The following is a 22,286-nucleotide window of genomic DNA, read 5'->3' as shown; positions in this document are numbered from 1 at the left end:
AATACACTGAAAACCACTGGGTTATTCACCTTAAATGAGTCAACTGGATATATGTGAATGATGCCTCAATGAAGCTGTTGCCAAAAAATAAAAAAACCCAAAAAACTTACAACCTGAGTTTTTGTAATAAATTTCCTCCATCTTTTATTCAGCCTTCTCAGGTCTTTGGAAATAGCTGATCCAACTTCATCATTGCTGGCTTGAATTAAGAAATTTCCCACTTCATTTAAGGTAGTATGTTCTAGATTCCATTGGGAAAGTGTCTCAGAGGGAACCTATATAACATATAAGCAATGTAATATTTTAATGACATAATATTTATCTTTCTATTACCTATAACAGACCTTCACCAAGGTTGATTGTAAGCAAAAGTGAGCGTGAGGATTTTGCAGAGATTCTGACCCTCCCTGTTGGTTTAGCGATTCTTTTCTAATCACTAACTGGCACCTGTAATCACTCTTGGTCCTGGACTTTTAGGAAGCATCTGATCTTCTCTCTCTCTAAGTGGCTGATGAGCTTAGAGCAAAGGTTCTCAAACTTTCTTAGTTCATGGCCCCCTTAATGTCTCAGTAATTTTTTCATGGATTCCCCAGCCCAGAAGAATTACCTAACAGTTCTCATTTTTCAGTAGTAGAGTCCAAGCAACTCGGTAGTAATTTGTGTTATGTCCAACAGACAGATGTTGCTATGTTTCCCTCAAATTATCTCGAGAGTTCTCTTTGGCAGATCAGGGCACCTCAGCAGAGTTTGGAAATTGCAAGGCTTAAAGTGTTATTTTCTCAAAGAAAGGTGAATTTTAATAAAAGACTTTCCATGACAGAAGAACTGTTGAAAAGCCAAAGATCTGAACTTCTGTTACCAATATGGGTGCCAGGGAGAAGTAATGACTCACTAACCCCTCAAATATTTATTCTTTTTGCACTCATACAGGTACCAGAAATTTTACTTTCATATAAACAGCCTGTTTTTTGTTGAGTAATTTCAGTTTCTCTTTGGAAAATGTTTAATCTGAGAGGCTGTCTACATTCATTTGCAAAAGAGAAAACAAATGAAAGAAAGAAAAACTACCTCAGACAACAATCATAAACACATTATTACACAAATAGCAAATGAAGCAGCCACGAATTACACCAAAGTTTCTTCTACATTTCTCCACATAAGTCTAAGGTATTTTGTTGTTCCTCCTCTAGAAAGTCTGGAAGATTTTAGAGCTGAAAGGTATTCACCCAAATGGGGAAAAAAACTTTCTAAAACATCAATTGATTTTCAGTGTGCACATAAGCTAGTCAGTATTCCACATCTTTTATTTTCTTTCCAAAGAACTTAGCAATATATCTTCCAAAAGCTATCCTGTGTATGTGAATTATACTTCAACAAAGCTGTGTGTGCGTATAAAACCTATAATGAGGAGAAAAATTCCTTTAAGCAATTGTGTGAGAATGTTAAACTCTTTCCAATACTTTGCAGAATTTTTCCAACAGTCATGCTTACCCTTTCCTGGCCTCTCATTTTTGGATTGAAAACGAGGGTCTCCAAACAAAACAAAACACAAAGTAAAATTAAGCAGATGCCATTAGACTGAAAATACCTCTTTAATTTGTTCCTTCTTTGGTTCCTCAAAACAAGCCTTTAGTAAGCGAAGGTTTTCCACATAAGTAGCCCAACATGCCAGAACTTTCTGTAGAGTGGACTTCACATTATATATATTTTTTCTACACATGGAAAAATGATATTCCACCACCGTATACTGTTTAGTAATATTTGGATATTCCTCAGCTATAATGATAACAAGAAAGTAATTTTAGAAAAGTTTCTCATTAATAAAATAATACTGCTAAGAAAAATATTTGCATACTAATTGGCAGTGGTGAAATAAATACGTACTTTAACAATATTAAAATGGATGCAAGAATTTTCCAAAGAAAACACATATGGTAAACCAATTTCTAAACACTTAAGGTATAAAGAAAATTAAACAAATGAAATGCTGTTAAATGACAATCATTCCATTGAAAAGTAATTATATAGCTTTACCCAAATCCTTATGAATTTCTTCACATTTTTGAAAAGAAGTTTCAAGTTGAGCTAGGAACTCTTTTTCTTCAATAAATTTCTAGTGAAAAAAAAAAACAAAAAATAAAACATACTGATAGTTTTCACTTTTTAAAATGTGTCAAGAAATACAGATAGAAACATAAATACACTGATGAAGCACTTACGCATCAAAATTTCTTTACAGTTTTAATACTACGTGTTTTGGTAGGAAAAGAAAAGTAGTTTATGAAGAAAGCTAATTAAGGTCTAGGAGACAGAAGTGTGAGTATGAACAATATGTGGGTATGGGACCTGACAAAGTTTATCTTAATGTAGTGATGTGGTTCTTTTTAAAAAAGTTTTGGGAGGGATTAGATTTATTTATTCATTTATTTATTTAGGGAGGTAGCAGGTACCCAGGACCTTGTGCATGCGGGGTAAGAGCTCTACCACTGAGCTATACCCTCCTCTGGTGATACAGTTCTAAAATGGTTTTCCTTTCATGAGAAAAGGCAAGTATTTATAGCAATTTCAAAATCTCTTACTTCACATATTTATCAATATTATATAATTTGTATCAGTTCCTCTTTATTTCATGTTTTTATTAATACTGACTAATTTTTATTTGATATATTAGAGTATGTTATAAATAGATACCACCCATAACACAAAAACATTTGAGAAAGATGATTAACCAAATTATTATGTGTCTTATGCTAGCAAATTCTGCTATGGAAAAATAGAGAGTTAACTAAAAACTCATTTATTAGACCCTTTTCATGTACTGATGGTATGGCATTTAAATGGAAAAATGAAAAAATCGAAGTAGGAAAAAGAAATTAAAATATTTAAAGTCTAAGTTGGAATGATGCTTTCTGTTCAGGAATGTACAGTGTTTAAATCATAAATTGTAAATAAATCTATCTTCATGTTTTTCAACTTTTGCACTGAAATTTACAATCTTGGGGTTTTCGTTTTGGACCTCACTCCAAAAAGAGAAAAACAGAAAGAAGGATAGTAAGGCCTAACTGTAGAAAAGACACTGCTAGGATGCTCTAGTTTTAATTTACCAAATAAACATACATATTTAAATCATTTGCAGCATCTTCCCCTATAAATTGCAAAAGCTAAACCCCTCCCCCAGAAAAGTCTCAAGACAAGACACATTGTTTCTCCCACTCTTATAACTTGAAAGGCTAAGATTAAAATATTCTAAGGAAAATTTCATTTTTGAATAAAACTATGAATTTGAGTGGGGAAAAATGTCAAACAGGAGGTCCAGTAAGTGAAACTAAGAACTTTTAAAAGGAATAACGTTGAAACTTTCTCTATTATGTAACAGCCTGGTTAACTCAGTCTCCCCTGTTGTGCTAAATAATGTTTTCTCTTTCTTACTCTTCCTAACGTCTGTTATTGGACTACCTGTAATTCTTTTCTCCAGACCATATTTAAGCTAATGAAAGCTACCAAGAAAACCCATCTCAAAACCTGAGAAGTAAAGGGAAATAGTGTCACAGAAAAATGCAAACCCAGCACCATGGAGAACAGTTGTCTAAGACATGAAATAAAGCAGCTTACATGCCAGTCTTCCAGCAATAATTCCACGGATTCTTTGCTCCCATATTTGATGTTCCAAGCAACCAATTTTGATTTCACTTCATCTAGCAAAGCAAGAACTGAGCACTTATAGTAATGAAATTCTAGAAGTGGAATGAATTTTTTCCCCGAAATATTGTTGATTCTGGAAGACAGTGCAGGTTTTAGAATTTAACTTAGTATTATTGGCCAAATGTGAGAAATCTGTTTGGCATTTTTTAAAATACTGGGGCTTTAACTTTTTCTTTTATACATATCGAACTCAGATGTATCCTCAAATCTTTTGTTTTAAAGAAACAAAAACAAACATTGTGACGAGATATAAAACAGATACTTCTAAAGACAAAACAACCTAACATTGAGAAATTCTCTAATAACATTAATCTCTAAAATATTTTACTAAATGTGAAAACTTCCATATAACTTAATGCAACTATAATTTCAATGTTTACATATTAATAGCTTTCATTATTAAGGCTAATACCCTCTTAATATCATTCTAATAAGCTGCTTATGAATAATGAGAAAAGAGAGGATGATGTAGACAACCATCAATTACATAACCTTTATATTTGTAGCTTTTTTGAGTTTATAAAGTGCTTTCATATACCTCCTCCCATTTTACCCAGGTTCCTTGGGGGGACATGAACAGACTGTATTTACAAATGAGGAAGCATGCTCAGAAACACACAGTAACTTGGACAAAACCAAGATACAGAGCTCAGTTTATGACTCTCAGTCCAAGAACTTTTTCCAACACCACATCCTACCAGGCAGTAATAGTATGTTAGCATGATATAATGTTACTATCATGTAAAACATCAAGGAACTGTTAGCAAGATTTAAAGACCAATTGTCAGAAATTATCCAAAAATCTGTATTTTCTGGCCCCCGTTGCCCCATGTTATTGCTTAAACATGAAGGTGTCAGCAGTTGTGAAAGGTACTGGTACAAACCGTCTTTTCATTTCCTCCAGTTTGCTAGGTGGTACCAACGGCAAATGTTTTTCATCTCTATTTTCAAATGCCAGGAGAGCATTCAAATGACAGTCAAATTTATCCATCAGACTCTGGAAAGACATGAACCAGATTTATTGCCAAACATTGTAACTGAGGGTTTGTTAATCTCACTTGCTCCTTGTGTGCATTGCATCTTTTTTCAAAAAAAAAAAAAATCAAAAAGCACTTTCTTTCTCTAACTAAAATTTTCTGAACAAATATTTTCATCATAAATGTTTTAAACTGGAACATTTTACAGCGAAGCAGACTGCAGTTTCTTTGGTAAAAGCATTATCAAAATCTTTTGATTTTAGATGGATTTTCCATTCCTTTATGAGCTCCAATGCTATAAACCTCACATATCAAATTCTTTCATATCATTTTAGGGAGAATCCAATCTCCCACATTTTAAAAGTCTCCCCCCTTCTTTTTTGTCAGACTTTACAGCTGCCTTAGAACTTACTGGACTCTTTTCTTATTGTTTCCACCTTAAATTAGCACAACGCTCATAAAGAAAGTGAAGGTATTTTCTGGGTCCCAAAAATCCCCAGGGAAATCATCTAAACCATCCTCAAAATCCCATTCTATTTCCTTCCCTTTCTAGCACAAAGTCTTCCAAAAGAACAATGTCTAACACAGTATAGATTTTTCCGTATTTCTTTTTCTTTTCCAACCTTGAATAAAGTCATTTTCTCTTGAATTAGGGCCATGGCTTCACGGTAATCCTGGGAGGCTGGCAAATCTTCATCTAGAAGCTCCTCTATCTCCTGGAGCCAAGCTTCGATTTCATTGAGGGGTGAGGGCAAGATATTATTCAAGTCTGTTTTCCACACATTAATCTGAAAAAATAATTTTAATTTTCTTCAGTAGACATTTTTCTAGCTTATTTCTTCACATACAGTATGTCTAATTCTTTAAAGAATTCTTTAAAATAAATTCTTTGAACATGGTATATTTAATTCTCTAATCCATTAGTCAAGGAAATCGTGATCAACAAGTTAACTTTTTAGTTCTAGGTATCATTTGGCTAGCTGCCAATTGAGAAGATAAATTTGTTTAAAAGCTGTAGAAGAGGGCACAAGAATAAATACAGATGTTTTCATAAATCCATAATTGGTTATGGGAGGGAAATCAGAAATATTTAAAACATCCCTCTAAGCAGGGGTAGACTATTGTATTAAATGACCATAACGTGTGATGTTGTATGCCCTTGCGTTTTCTGACATTACAACTATACTTCACACGCAGATTTGTATTTTCCTCACTAGCCCTAATCATATATTCATATTCGATACCTCTACCATATCTCCTGAGTATCTGTTCTTCACCGAAGCCCTCCCCTAGTCCAGCCAACTCCCGCCTTCCTCAGCCTTCCCACCCTTCCCTACGGGCACACGTGAGTCACACAAATGCCAACTACTCACCCAAACACTGACTGCACTCCCACGTCTCCCTTGCTGCTCCTGCTACCTGGATTTTCTCCCTGCTAAGCACTGTCAAAACTCACTCACACATTCATTCATTCAGCAAATATTTATGAATTGTGCTAAGAGCTAGGTAGAAAGACAGAAGGCTTCTGGAGTAGAGAAGAGACTTGTGGGGGGTCACACACCACCGAGGGCTGTGCCGCAGTTAGATGCACACAGGTGGCAACATGGAGGCACCTTAAGTATGTGGGCTCAAAACTGAAAGTAAGAAATGGAATAACATATGACACCAATTTATACAGCTTAAAAACACATGGACACAGAAATACAATACTGCATTTTGCAAGAACGTAGAAAACAAAAAGATACCCATTAAGCACATCACGATGGTGGGCTTAGGAAAAGGAGGATGGATGGAGGGTATTGGTATAAAAGAAACAAATACACAATTTAACAAGTGGATAAGAGTAGAGCCTTGCCCAGACCTATGTACCATGAAGGGAACAGTAAGTTTAACACAACCCTCTCCACCTGAGGGTCAACCAGACAAATAAAAGCCATAGCTCTTGCCTGAACACGAAGTGGGGGAAGCAAACAAGTACAAGGTCACAGTAAAGCATGGTCAACAACATAACAGAGCTGGGGCCAGGGAGGACTCGGAACAACACCAACTCCACACTGATACTGAAAGTATGAGTTTTAAGTCTGTATTTTCTCTTGCCACTATAGTTCTACTAAATGAGTTGTCATGATTCTTAGAGTTAAGTTTGCTTTTAAATAAAGAAGAAGCAAAATTAGGTTATTTTTTCAAGAATCGGGTTATCTGATTCATCATCAATTTTGAAAAACATTTATTGGGTGCCCACTTTATGCAAGGCAAATATCAAAAAAAAAATCATTTAATCAACCACCCAAGTACAAAGATGTTAAATGAAGACAAAGTTAGGCTCCTTCAGGGCAGTCAAATGGAACTGTTGATAAACTAGAAACATTAAATATTATAGTTTTTGCATTTCACTTTGCTTTTTTTTTTTAGCTTTATTGAGGAATAATTGACAAATAAAGATGTAACATATTTAAAGTGCACATTATGGTCATTTGACATATATACATATCGTAAAAGGAGTCTCACCATCTAGTTAAATAACATATCCATCATTTCACATATTTATCTGTTTTGTTTTTTTTTTGAGAGCATTTAAGTTCTACTCTCTTAGCAAATTTCAATGATATAATACAGTGTGATTTATCAACTATAGTCACCATATTTCATATTAGATCTTCAGATCTTATTCATGTTACAGCTGAAAATGTGTACCCTCTTACCAGCTTCTCCGTATTTTCTCCACCCCTCAGCCCTGGACAACCACTTTTCTACTCTCTGTTTCTGAGTTTGACCTTTTTTTTTTTTTTTTAAGATTCCACATATAAGTGATACCATGTAGTATTTTGTTTTCCTTTAATTGCCTTGCAGTTGTACTTTCTCAAAAGGCATATGGCAAAAGTCAGCTCTACAACCCTAAATCATTAACTATATGCCATTAGGCCTCCAGTTGGAAAATAATGGGAAAAAGAAGCTTTCATTATTACAAATTTTTAACACAAGCAAGCTAGCATGTACTTTTATTTTATATATATATGAATTATTTGTGCATTTGCCAAAAAATAAGCAACCCTGCCCCCAGAAAACTGGCAAATAACTGAGCTAAAGAGAAACAAAGAACAATACCTCTAACTCGGCTGTTACTCTTTTCAGCTGAAAGAGAGCTGTACATATTTTGAATGAAACCAGATGTGGGCTTTTGACTGAGGGCTGTACTCTGCAGAGCAGTAGGAAGAGGAAAGACAGAGGCAATGTTTACCTTTCATTCCTCTCCTTTCACTCTTAACAGAAAACTGGTTCCACATTTTCTTTCTCAGTGTTGGAAATTACTTTTGAATTTAGATGAAAATTTACATAAGACTTGTCAGGTCAAAATAACATAATGTTGCTATTTCCTATAGCAGGCCTAAAATGAAACCATTTATTAAGATGCTTTGAGATATTTGTGTCCTTAAACAACTGAACGAGAAACTGTCTGGACAGTATTGACTGCTACACAACCTGACGACTTTAAAATTAGTAAGTCTCATTTTGCAACATCAAGAAAATGAGTGGGATGCTACCTAAGGAATGGATTTTCAAGCTACTATCAATTTGTAGCACTTAATCTTGCAAAATAGTTCTTTTAATGGTTTTTCTCATTACTTTGGGTGATTTTTCTAAATCATATGCAGTAAAATTAGGCTGGGCCTCTGTGGCCTGGAACAGCCTGAACTGTACAGACAGTATCTTCTTCCTCTCCTCCCACTTTGTTGAGGATGCATTAACAGAGAGCTCCTGCCCTTCACGGGGGTCAGGGTCAAAGCTGTGATCAGAACAGGAGCTGAAAATGCACTGAGCACTGCCACTCGACAGGAAGATTTCTGGAGCTGCAATAGTGCTTCAAAATCAGGGACTCTGAAAGGGTGGCTTCTTTAAGTCACTGTGCTAGTGTTGAACACACTTCACAAATGGTGCGACAAATGTATTCTGACAACAGGCTGTGGCTCCTGATGGCCAAGAGACCTGAGCAGGAACCGGCAAACTTTTCCAGGGCCAAAGAGTATTTTTGACTTGCAGACCACACAATCTCTGTTGCAACTCTGTAAATTCACTAAAAATCACTTAATTAGCCATTTAAAATGAGTGAATTCTATGTATGTACATTATACCTCAACAATGATGTTTCAAAAGAACGAAGGCAAAATTAAGGCATTAAGACCTTGGGGGAGAATACAGCTCAGTGGTAGAGTGCATGCCTAGCATGCATAAGGCCCTGGGTTCGATCTCCAGTACTTCCATTAATAAACAAACAAAAAAACAAACCTAATTACCACCCCCCTCAAAGACATTAAGACCTCAAAGAAAACTAAAAGAATTTGCCATCCACAGACCTGCATTATAAGATAAGTTAAAGGAAGTTTTTTCAAGCTGAAATGAAATGAGTTCAGGTAGAAACTCAAATCTTTAGAAAGGAATGCAGAACAATGGAAATGATAAATATCTAGATAAATATGAAAGACTAATTTTCCCCTTAACTTCTTTAAAATATATGACTGTTTTGAGAAAAAATTGATAACATGGTCTTGGTGACTTTAAAACATAAGTTTGTGTCATTTATATATTTACATATAAAACAGTGAAGCATAATGGATGAAAGATTTGATTGCAAGATTTGTACATGTTATAAGAAGCTGTATAATAACTTAGAAGTTGTAGAACTTTAAGTAGACTGCAAAATTTTAGAATGTAATTGTAATTCCACTAAAAATATGAAAGGAATAGAACCAAAAAGCCAATGGATAAATTAAAATGGAATTCTAAAAATATTAACATAATCTAAAACAAGACAGGAAAAGAACAAATAAAATACAAAAAACAGAGGGAATAAACCAAAAAAAAAAAAAAAAAGAGTAAGACACAGTATACCCAAATTGAACCATATCAATAATTATACTACATGTCAATGTCTAAACAATCCAATGAAAAGGCAGAGATTGTCAGAGTGGATAATAAAGCAAGATCCAACTACATGCTGTCTATAAGAAATGCATTTTAAATATAAAGACACAAACAGGCTGAAAGTAAAGGAAGGAAAAAGATGTGCCAAACAGTCAGCAAAGGAAGAATAAAATGATCATATTGATATCAGATTAAGCAGACATCAAGAAAAACAGTCTTACCAGAGATAAACAGGAGTATTTCATAGTGGTAAAAGTGTCAATTAAGGAAGACATAACAATTATAAATACACACACCTAATAACAAAGTCTTAAAATACATGATGAAATATTTGACAAAATTAAAAGACTCTACAGATTTTAATAGCCCTCTCTTAGAAATTGACAGAAAAGTTAGACCAAATGTCAGTCAAGACATAGATAATCTGAACACTATCAATCACTCTGTCTTAATTGATATTTATTGAATACTATGCCTAACAACTACAGAATACAAGTTCTTTTCAAGTGCAAATAACATGTACACTGATATATACCATATCCTGGGCTGTAACACAAATCTCAGTATACATTTAAAATGACTGAAATTATACAGATACATTCAGACACACATACCCACATTCATCCTTGCACGTTCTCTCTGAGTTTGTCCCTAATCCCCCTCAAGCATCTACTGATAGTGACACATGACACGGGTCCAAAGTAGAGAGGAGGCTTCAGGTCAATCAGAACAAGGATAATCTACTGCACAAATCAAGAACTGCTGGCAAATATAAAAACTGTGGATAAGCCTGTAATTTCTCTAAATAGAATGTTATAAATTCCTATTTAAATATCAACAACCACCCAAGCAAGACCATGGAGAAATATAAAAGTGCTCTCCCAACTTCCTGATGAAGCATCTGCTCTTTCACAGAACTCCTCATGGGAGTCTAAAGTGCTCATCCAACGAGCAAAGCTGCCTCGTGAAAACGTGCTGGTAGCGTAACAGTAACCTGGTAGCTGAGACCATCCCAGGCTTCTTTTAACTGTAACTGATCTTCATGCAGCTCATCTGGATTCCTTCTTATCAACAGGACATCCAAAAAGGGGTTTTTTTCTTCATTGAATGACTCCAAGAAGGAGAGCAGGCTCTACAAATAGAAGAGTATTTTAAAGACTAAAATGTTTAAACCAGTTTATAAAATGCAATTCGCTATTTGAAGGTCCATAGCTGTAGGTTATATTTAAATTTTCACTTAGAGAAAGGTAAAATTCAGGATTCTCTCACCGAACCAGTTTCTTTCTTCAGTGCAGCCTCGTGATCTGGGAACCCTCATAGTGACATAGGTCACAGCGTGTGTCTCATGTCACTATTGTTGGATTTCTACTGGAATGGAGCAGCAAGGCCACCCGGCCCTAGAGGACAAGCCATGATGCCCCACAGAAAATATGAGTTTGTTTGTCCTCCCCAAACATGTGTTCACAACAAAATAAGAATGAGTGGCAGTGAGAATTATATGACAGCAGTCATCATGTCTAAGTGATCTTTGAAGTGTCCATGATTAACTGCACTTGAACCAATTCGTCCCAAGTCATTTTATACAGATTTCAAAAAATGCTTTGTCTCTGTCCTCAAAAATTTAATTAACAAAGCTTTCCTTGGTTTGTGTTTGAGATATTGGTGTGAGTCATCAATTCCATAAATATTGTTTGAAAAATCACCCCTAATTATTGGCAGCATTTCTAATTACATTTTGTGAACAAACTAATTAATGGAAGAATTGAAATAACTTCATAAAGCCTTTAAGAAACCTGAATCTGTGTGGTACATTAATAAATCAAAGACATATGCGAGAGGAGGGCACTTCCTGTGGACACTGAGCATCCTGTCAATGAAAAATATCTCAGGCCACAGCTAAGAGGGAAGCCCCAGAAGCCTATGTAGATCAGATGGAAGGAAGATGAGAATGTCTAGGCCCTTTCTTCCCTAATGGCTCTAAACCGAAAGGAATGGTGTGGCCAGAAAGTCACACAATCCACTGAATGTTAGTGTTGGGAAGGCTGGGTTCATCCAACTCCCTCCCTTAACAGATAGGGGAATGGAGGCCTAGAGGGGCTAAGTGCCCATGAGAGTATCTCCTTACCGAGGATGGAGAACGGGTGGGGAGCACAGAGTTGCATAGACTGAGTATTAAGAAACAGGACTGTGGAACTTTCACTGTGGCTTCTGTTGGCCTCTTTCAAGATGATGCAGGAGAAGCAACAAGATGTAAATAAAGGCCAGGGCTTTGACGCTAGACTTCATTCACATCCCGCCTCTACCTTTCAGTAGCTATGTAACTTTGTACAAGTCACTTAGTCCCTCTAAGCCTTGCTGTCTCTATCTGTAAAACTGGAATAACAATACCACACTCGGCAAGATGTTGTAACATGTAAAACGCTTGTCAGCAAGGTGCCTGCTATGTAGCCTGTGTTCAACATGGTGACAGTAACATAAGTCATCACTCCCCAAAGGACCCTTTGGTTGAAACCCTGTATTGTGATTCTGGGATGGCTCCATTCCTGAGTTCCTAATCTTTTTGCCTTCAATATTCATTCGAAGAGCAGGTTCTGCTCTAGACCGGGGATTGGGAAGCAGAAAGACAGCAGACGTAGGCTTTGTGGGCCACGTGGTCTGTGCTGCAGCCTTGTGAGAAAGCAGCCACAAACAATACTTTAATGGGCAGGACACTACTCTAATAACAAGGTGTTTACAAAACAGGTGGTGGGACCCAGAGACCAGTCTGCCAGTCCCTACTCTTAACACCTTACTCCTCAAAGCTCTGTAAGGACCGACAGCACCATCCAGGAGCTCGTGGGAAATGCAGACTCTCAGGCCCTGTCCCAGAACTACTGAGTTAGGATCTGCAATTTAACAAGATTCCCGAGGTGATCCCAATGCACATTAAAATTCTAGAACCTCGATCCCTAGAACTCAGTGCTAAAACGTGGAGTTAATTTAGTATTTAAATAATTAACTCTGAAAGACTTTTTTCTAAAAACATCCATTACTTTCCTGAGAGTAAACTACAAATAAATTGCTGTTTAAAGTCATACTTACTTCATACTTGTTAGCGTAGGTCTCACTTTCTGAATCCTTTAGCATTTTCTGTAGTTTTTTCTCTTGCAGAGTTAACCAGGCCATAGCATCTTTCATCTTTCCCTATAATTCACACACACACATTTAAAACTGTATCTTAAATAGACTTGGTGATTTTTTAACAATAAAATTAACAACTGCAAACATCAGTGAAACAGTGTAATCATTACACACCAATGACTCATTGTGCCAAAGAGGAATTTTGCTTGTTCATTTAACACCTTAAATTGTAAAATGAATCGAAAGCAGCATCTGAACATAACGTGCTAAAGAAACAGGGTAAGCAAGCCTTTATATATTTTTTTGATTTCTTCACTTCCAGCATTATTCAATTTTAAAGAACATTATTTGAAATTACTTATTTATAATAGGCATTTCAGAATACTGCTTTCCAATAAATCTAAACATGGGTTAAGCAAAGAAACATTTACATCTACAAAATACACTAACATCAACAATATCTTGAACAATTTAAGGATCTCAAAAATAACACTACTAAAGGCTTTGGTTAAGCTATCATATGGAAGTGAGCAACAATTTTTTCTTCTTTAGATTCTTATTTAGGTGGTTAGCTTGCAAACATCTGGGGGCAAATTTTACTGCTGGAGGATAAAGCAAAATAAATTACACCTTATGTCCATTCTTTTTTGACTTTCTTTTACTTCATTCTATTAAGCAAGAGTGCTGTCTATATATTTTTGCATCTGATTCCATGAATAGTTGAATTTTTAATTTTATTTTTAATAAGAAAATTAATTAGAAAAGAGTAGCTCCTCAGCAGGTCAGAAATGAATGACCTGCATTGTGAGCCTGAGTTTCAGCTTGAGTCTCTCTGCCAGAGTCAGCAACAATCTGGCTTGGTGCCTCAAACATAACAGTTGGAAAAACATAGGCCTAAATTTGTCAAAGAAAATGCGATAACATGACTGCATGTTTACAAGTCTGAGGAAGCAGTTTAAGTAAATTTTAAAATAATATTCAAAAACATTTCACTAAATTCATAGCACTCATTTATCTTTAGAGAAGCAGAATAAATGTTTATTTTCAGCTCAGTGATTTTTATGAAATTTCCACCCACCATATTTTGTGTCACTGACTGAAAGTCAAAGGGAGAAAATGAAGAATCAAATGGCAACCTGATGGTAATTCAAGAGTATCTCAACAAACAAGGGTTAAGAGCAGAACACAGAGCTTCTGTCTATATGAACTATATGATTCTACTTACATGAAGCTAAAGAATAGTTAAGATGGAAGCACGCTAGAATTAGATTGCGATGACAGTTGCCCAACTCTGCAACTACACTAAAACCACTGACTTGTAAATTTTAAACAGATGTGAATTGGACCTCAATAAGGCTGCTAAAAATTACAATAGAAAAAAATCTGAAATATCTAGAATTTTTAAAAAGCCTGCTAAACTTCATTTATCTTATAATAGTGCCTATCTAAAAGTTGTTTTACAGACTCACAGACATAGAAAACAAACTTGTGGTTACTGGGGGGATAAACTGAGAGTTTGGGATTTGCAGATACTAACTGCTATATATAAAACAGATAAACAGCAAGGTCCTACTGTATAGCACAGGGAACTAAATTCAACACCTTGTAATAGCCTGTAATAAAAAATATGAAAAGGAATATATATATTTTTATATATATATAAAAATAATATATATTTTTTATATATATATAAAAAACTGAATCACTATGCTGTACACCAGAAGTTAACACAACATTATAAACTAATTATACTTCAATTAAAAAAAACTAAGAATTATAAAAATTTACTGAAATAAATTTTTCAAAAGGATGTTTTAGATAATTTAGCCAAGTTTAACAAATTACCAGTTTTAACTTTAAAAAAAAAAGGAACAAGCAAATAGTAAAATACATTGGCTGTGTAGGGTGGAGGAGCACAGACAGGAAAGAGGCACGAGGTAACAGAAATGCTTCACATCATGATTAAATTATGCTTTAATGCATTTATCAAAACTCACTGAACTGCACATTTACGTTCTGTATGCAAATTATCCCTCAGTACTAAAAATTAAACCATTAGTGGGGTACAACAAAAATGAGTGTGATTTGGACTTACAAAGACATGCTTGGGGTGGGGAGGGTATAGCTCAATGGTAGAGTGTGTGCTTAGCATACATGAGGTCCTGAGTTTAATCCCCAACACCTCCATTAAAAAAATTAAACCTAATTAACTCCTGCCAAAATAAAATTTTCAAAAAACTAAAATTAAAAAAAATAATACCTGGGCTTTATTTCCAGTCCCAGGTGCATTCTTTGAATACTGCAGAAACTGGGCCACGTAGGTCATGATGGACTTTTCATCAGGATTAACAACATCCACATCTGCAAGACACGTCACACTATCAATTAGCTGGAGATGTGATTTATTGTAATCAATACTCAGAACAGGCTGTGCCTTGAAATAAACCAAAGGAGTCACCAGCTATGCAATCTCTGCTTGTTCACCCTTGTTCCAAGACTATGAAGTGGTTAAGAGTTTAGATCTAGAGTCATACGGAGCTGAGTTGAATCCCGGCAGGAGTACAAGCACGGCCTCAGTTTCCTAAAAATAAAATGTCACTGTGAATGTTGCATGTATGAGGGCCTAAGCAGTCAGAAATGGTGGAAAGGAGAAAGGGAAGCCTTCCTCTTTCTGGTGACACACTGGAGAAAGTCCTCCAGGAGCACAGGAACATGGAGCAGCTAGAATCCACTCCTGACATGCTGGTCTCAGCATATAATAAATCACAAAGAAGAGATTGCAATATGTTACAGACCAAATGAACACATGATTTTAGGATATCTTTTGCTATGTTGCCAAAACAAACAATGAAGATATTAACAAGGAAGTCTGTGCTTATTTATTAATTCAGTTAAACGCAATTCAGCAAATAACGATAGAGAACCAACAAATGCAGGTCACAAGCAGGATATGTAAGGCTCAGTCCTTGCCATTATGGGCACTTATGTCTCATCTCTTCATTCAACAAGTAGATACTGGAACTTTGTGTAGATATTAGATGCCTTAAGACATTATCTGTCCCTAACCTTGCAGTTAGAAGAAAAACAAACAAATACAACACACTATGTATGCTTTAGCAAACGTATTTACTGGGCCCAATGGGTTCTCTAAGTCCACTGAGGGAGGAAGTGAATATAATTTATAACCAAAGAACAAAATTCAACGCAGTATGCACATAAAGAGTATCAATAAAAAGCCAGGACTGAGGTTTCCATAAGAGTTTAAGTTATTCCATCTTTTACTGAAAAAAAAAGTATAAATATAAAGAGATACATAGAATAACAATACTGACTTGACTGGATACCTCTTATTAAAATTTTCTCGATGTTTATAAAGCTGTGCATAATGGTTAAATGTGTTAACAAAATTATGTCAAAAGAGAACCCCTTTATTCAAATATGATTGTGGTAATGGTTTACATAAGTAATCATGATGTATTTCACATTTTTGAGCTATTATTTAAGTTTTATAAAATGAATTATGGGCAATCATTCATACAGTGGAAATTTGCTTTCATTAAATTGTCTATTCCACTGGTTGCCTTGTTATTTTCACATGCTAAAATAGAGAAAATATTTTACACTAATAATCAAGACTTGCTGAATCACAATGAGAGAAGTATAAAAGAAAACAGAAATAGGGAATATAGCAAAACATGGGGGGAAAATGAAGAAATTTTTAAAAGATAATAACAAGCAGAAAGGAAAGAGAAAAGACAAAAAAGGGAGAAAAAGAAGAAAGAAAAAAATGAAAGAAGAAAAAAACAAGGAGATGGGGGAAAGTTAAATAAGAATTTTTAACAAGCAATATGAAACCAAACAAATGACAAACCTGATATATATAGAAATATGGAATCATTAGGCTAACTGTGAGCTTAGGAATATCACCTAATTAACTCTTTTTAAAAACAACTGAGGTCCAAAAAGGCTAGGAACCAGTAGCAATGAGCACACCTAGCACCCAGATCTTGGTTTCTAATACCATTTTCCAGTAAAAGGAACCAAGACTCCTTGGAGGAATGGCTGACCCCAAGACTGCAGTAGGAAATACACAAGATGAGCCTGGAGCATCTTGTAGTGCCAAAAAGCAAGGAACTGCCCCAAAACAAATAAGCCAACCCCACACTGATGGGGATATGTCGAAGGAGCATAGGAGCCAACTGAGAGCCAAATGGCCCAATGGCCAAAACTTTGAGGTTTGAAAAAATGTTGTTTAATTTGAGCAATAAAATAAAGTAGTACTGGAGTACAGCCCAAAGTATAAAATAGAACATCCATGAGTCTATATTAATACAAATAAATGGCTGGATAAGGAAATAAATGGAAAAGAACAGGCAGATCTCCTGTGCAGAATCCCAAATAATTTACATGGATCTCCTGCCCTCAAGGAGAGTGAGCGTAACTCTCCTAATGTGGGCTGTGCACAGCGACTTTCTTCCGAAGAGTCCAGTATGGAAAGGGGGGAAACAAAGCACAACTTCACAGAGGGGTAACCTGACAAACACCACCTCGGCCAGGCGATCAAGGTCAACATCAACAGCGACGTCATGTCAACAGAATGAGAAAAAGCGTAACAGATTCCAGCAGAGAGGCATCCCACAAACACCTGCCCGGGCATCTTCAAAATAGTCAAGTCATCAAAACACAAAAAAGTCTAAGCAACTGTCACAGTCAAGAGGAGCCCGAGGAGATAGGCTGACTAGATGTCATGTATCCTGGATGGGATCCTGCAGAGAAAAGAGGCATCAGGGAAAACTAAGAAAATGTGAATGGAGTATTGCCTTTATTATAATATATGAATACTGGCTCACTGACTGCAACAAGCGTACCATACTAAGATAAGACGTTAACAACAGGGGAAACTGGGTGTGGGGCATATGGGAGCTTACTGTACTGTCTTCCCAGTTTTCCTGCAAATCTAAAACTGTCCTAAAAAATAAAATAGCTTAAAAAAAGTCCCAATAAATGCCTCAACAGAGATAAACTTTGAATACTACACTAACTTAAAGAAGCTAGTCACAAAAGACCACATATTGTTTGATTCTATTTATGTGAAATTTCCAGAACTGGCAAATCTATAGAGACAGAAAGTGTATTAGTGGCTGCCTAGGGCTTGCAGGGCAGGGGTGTGTGGGGTGGGCAGGAGGTTAGAGGGGAAATGGGGAGGGACTGCTAATGGGTTCAGGGTTTATTTTGGGGGTGATGAAAATGGTCTAAATTGGATTGTGATGATGGTTGCAAAATTATGCGAAGAGACTAAAAACCATTCAAACTATACAGTTAAATGGGTACATTGTATAGTATGTGAATTATATCTCAATAAAGCTGTTTAAAACCAAAAAGGTTTAGTGACAAAGCCACCGGCACTCAGTCAATGGAGCCAGCTGGCTTACATCAGCTTGAGAGAGCTGATTACTAAATTTTCTGCAGTTTCGTAACTCAGTTGTTAAACATAGTTAGCGTTAAAAATACAATCATATAAATGCACAACTATGTAAATTATATTAAAACAAAGGCAATAAATACTCATAACTCATCACTTCCCAACTAATTCACTGCATTTTACTATCACTCACACCAGGAGGTTATTTGTGTCTATTGTATCCATATGACAGAAATAACATCTAATGGTGGGCTAACTGGGCATCTTTTCCCAGTTCTGTGTTTAGTGACTTCACATTGGTGGTGGTATTTATACCACAGAAAATCAGCAAATGAGGGCTTGATTTGCTGTTTTGTTTGTTGACTGCTAAGAAAGGGATGGAGAAATTGTTAATAAGGCAGGTTAATTTTAAAAGTATGTTCTGTCTCTAGCTGTCAAATTGAGAATGGCATAAAAATCTACTTTTTCCAGTATTCCATTCAGCAAAAAATTCACTCACATCACTGAAGAACAAGTGAAGTTCTGACATACATCTCTGCTGTTCCACTTACTCATTAACATAAAAGAAGTTATCCACCAACATTCATGTCAGAACTGCACTTGTTCAGCAACTGCAACCATAAGTTGTCTACAGGTGGGTGCAAGAGTTTGGCAAAAATCAGCAAAAGTATTTGGGGGCTAGATGGAAGTTATAATACATTGTATCATATATTTTATTATGATTTATAAACTGTGTGTTGCACATCCTTCATATTTGTAAAATTTATAGCACAGGTGTATGTACACACACACACACACACACACACACACACACACGTTGCTTCAGAGAGCCTAACATTAAACAGTGACCTACACACCCCTGTTGTAGAGCTGAAACTAGAACTTGTATCTCTTGATCGGTTAGTTCATTATAACTTTCACTAATCCTATAATCAAACCCATTTCCCACTAGACATTGTTTTAAAATGAAAGAAGCATTTTTCTTTACCTTCTGGTTCCAGCATTTTGGGGATTTTGAACTCCTCTTCTGCAATTCTGAAGGCCTCTTTCAGATTGTCTGTGTTGGATCTATGCCTCACACTCTTCATGTCAACGAGGTCTGGTCGCAAGGCATGAATGACGGCCAAAAAAGCCATTCCATTTCTCCAGCTTGACTTAAAATCTGTCACGCTGACAGATTCATACCTGTCACAAAGGAATGGAAACATGATAAATACTATTTAAAAGACTATATCAAGGCACCTCCACTATATTCATCAGGAATTAAAACACATTTTAGCAAATCAAATAAATCACATAACTCATTCCAGGAAGATATTTTATTTTAATCTTGGGGTCAGATTGAAGTAAAATGTCAAGTCTGATGAGGCTCACGATACTACAGAACAGTGGTTCTCAAAGTGTGGCCCCTGGACCAGCAGCAGCAGTATCACCTGGGATGCAGGTGCTAGAAATGCAAATTCTCAGCCCCAACCCCAGGTCTACTGAATCACACTCTGGCAGTGGGCCTGAAATCTGTGTCTTTAGAAGCTCTTCACGTGACAAGGATACCCACTCAAGTTTAATGCTCTTTATTCAACAATCTGTTGGCTCAAGACTAAGTGTGAACCTCTACAGATCATTAAGTTCCTTTCACTAGAGGAAATAATTTTACTTCTCATTGGAGAAAACGAAATGATATATTGTGCCAGATCAATGGCCAATAGTTCACTGTACAGACAGAACTTGTCACTCCTCTGCTGAGAACTGGCCATTATGAATGAATGGATAAACAAAATGTGGTGTGTACATACGATGAGGTATCATTCAGTTCTAAAAAGTAAGGAAATTCTGATACGTGCTACAACATGAACGAACCTTAAAGATATTATGCTGAGTGAAATAAGCTTATTAAAAAAGGCCAAATACTATATGATTGCATTCATTCAAGGTACCTAGCCTAGTGAAATTCACTGATAAAGAAAGTAGAACTCTGGCTGCCAGGGACTGAGGGGAGGGAGGAATGGGGGGATGTTTAATAGATACAGAGTTTTAGTTTTGCAAGATGAAAAAAGTTCTGCATATGGATAGTGGTGATAGTTACACAATGTGAATGTACTTAATGCCACTGAACTGTACACTTAAAAACTGTTAAGTGGTATATTTTATGTTACATATATATTACCACAATAAAAAAATTATTTGAAAGTAAAATGTCAGTTTGTCATTGTATTTAGAATAACATCTCTCACTCTGGCTTATGGGGTCTTACAAAATTGGGTTTCTGCCTATCTCTCCCACCTTTATATCTCCGCTCTCTTACCATGTTGGAGTGTGTGGCCGAACCACGCTGACTCCATTCTGTCAGCTCCACCCGAGGCCCGCAGTCCTACCCACTCTTCTCTCTGCATGACTGAGCTTCAGCCTACCCACAAGGAATGTGCCCAAGCCAGTTAAGTTCCCCATCAACTTTCACCCTTGCCTTCATCGGATATGAAAACCAGAAGAATGCCTTTTGCTGACATTGGCTGGTTGATGATCATGAGACCCCGGGGGGGGAAAAAAATCTCCCAGTTCCCCCTTAGTAGTCAGATTCTACTCTTAGCTTTGGCCCCTTTAAATCCTCCTGTACCCCTTTATGGGGGCACAGAATGCAGCTGTGAATGCCTCTGGATCCTTGTCTGTCTGTCCTGCCTGTATGTAAGTTACCTACAAGAAACTTCACAATTGCATTTTATGGAGTTGCCTGCTTCTTTCCTCGGTCTTAAAGTTCTTTCTCAGTTTAGAGGATATTACTCCTTATCTCTATCTTCCAACAGGCAGCCACATCGGCTTCATTCCTGTTTCCTGATTACCTTTCTAATCCTTCTGCCTAGACGCTCTTTCTCCCAGATCTTCATACACCTGAAGCCTCCTCCTCCAGGTCTCAGCTCAAAGGTCTTCTCCTCAGAAAGGCATTCCATGACCACCTAAGATAAAGGCGACCCTCTTTCTACTCTTGACATTCTCAACTATATCATAACTCCTTCCTAACTTCACTGCCAACTATAATTACCATATTTATTCCTCTGCCTTCCCAACTAGGGTGCAAGCCCCTTGACAATACGGGTGTTTTCTTCGTTGCCCATCATGGTAGACTCACACCCTCAAACAATGCCTAGCATATAAAGGTCTTTAACATATATATTTCAAACCACTCAATCACTATTTCGTATCTAACAAAAGATCAGCGTACAGTTGCCTACAAAATGTAGAAAATATTCCAGAACAATGATAATTTCCTTTAATAGCCCATAAAAACACAAGGTAATTCAGTAGACTAATTAAAGGTAGAAATCAAATGACAAAAGCTACTCAAGAAATAGCCTGTTTCAGATGACCTGGGCTTTCTTGGATCCCTTAGGAAAAAAGCCTAAACTATGATTATAATAAACTACCTAGTGGTCAATGATTTTTGTCTTGTTTAACAAACATTTATGTGGTACCCATTGTGTCCAGAAACTGCTCCAAATGCTTAAAAAAAAAATCCTTGTAATACACATAATAGCTCTATGAAATAAGTGTTAGGGCTGTCCACTTTTTGTGACTGAGGAAACTTGAACACAAAGAGATTAAAGAGATTAAGTGTCTTAGGTCACAAGTTAGAAAGTGCTGGGGAGCCAAGACTCAAAATCCGGTATTTTGCTTCAGAGCATGCACTTCAACACTACACTAAATTGACAGCTACAGGGATGGGAGTCGGGCCTAGGGCAGGGCCAGACCACCACCAGAGGGCTGGGCGGCGCCAGGACTGGCTCCAGGCTGACTGGCAGGCACTGTGCTCAATAAAGCACCAGGCTTGTGAGGGCAGCTCTGCACAGACGGACCAAACCAATGTTACAAAAACATACTGCTGCCGGGTCTTAGAGAGGGCGGGGTTTGGCTCCAGAGTGATCAGCAGGATCTGGGTTCATGGACACATCACAAATGGGGGCCCAATTCACCTCCTTCGGAAATAAGAAAACACAACTATTTCTTACAACATCGCCTCACATCTGAGTCCTAGAGAATCACAGCATACGGAAACAAAAGTTACCCAATAATACCACCAACAATGGCCCAACTACAAGAAACTCCTGCCGAATTACCTAAGAATTATGTACTCCATCTTAGTAAGTTTAGCATAA

General features: G+C 36.6%; 1 protein-coding gene across 9 annotated transcripts in view; it reads right to left on the bottom strand.

The window, feature by feature from the left end:
* Positions 1-22,286, bottom strand: part of SYNE2 (spectrin repeat containing nuclear envelope protein 2) — a 413,158-nt gene that overhangs the window by 189,541 nt on the left and 201,331 nt on the right. For 8 of the 9 annotated variants that reach the window (XM_064486012.1, XM_064486013.1, XM_064486014.1 and 5 more), the window contains exons 8-17: positions 19,130-19,326; positions 14,980-15,080; positions 12,681-12,782; positions 10,594-10,731; positions 5,303-5,467; positions 4,587-4,699; positions 3,613-3,775; positions 2,035-2,113; positions 1,589-1,776; positions 111-275 (exon numbers count right to left, since the gene is read on the bottom strand). In XM_064486012.1, coding sequence (XP_064342082.1) covers positions 111-275; positions 1,589-1,776; positions 2,035-2,113; positions 3,613-3,775; positions 4,587-4,699; positions 5,303-5,467; positions 10,594-10,731; positions 12,681-12,782; positions 14,980-15,080; positions 19,130-19,326 — 1,411 coding nt within the window. The remainder of the gene's footprint in view (positions 1-110; positions 276-1,588; positions 1,777-2,034; positions 2,114-3,612; positions 3,776-4,586; positions 4,700-5,302; positions 5,468-10,593; positions 10,732-12,680; positions 12,783-14,979; positions 15,081-19,129; positions 19,327-22,286) is intronic. The other variant, XM_031453842.2, reaches the window with a different exon arrangement.

This window comes from Camelus dromedarius, chromosome 5 (genome assembly GCF_036321535.1).
Source record: "Camelus dromedarius isolate mCamDro1 chromosome 5, mCamDro1.pat, whole genome shotgun sequence".
Classification (NCBI taxonomy): Eukaryota; Metazoa; Chordata; class Mammalia; order Artiodactyla; family Camelidae; genus Camelus; species Camelus dromedarius.
This window is presented reverse-complemented; position numbering and strand designations above follow the sequence as displayed.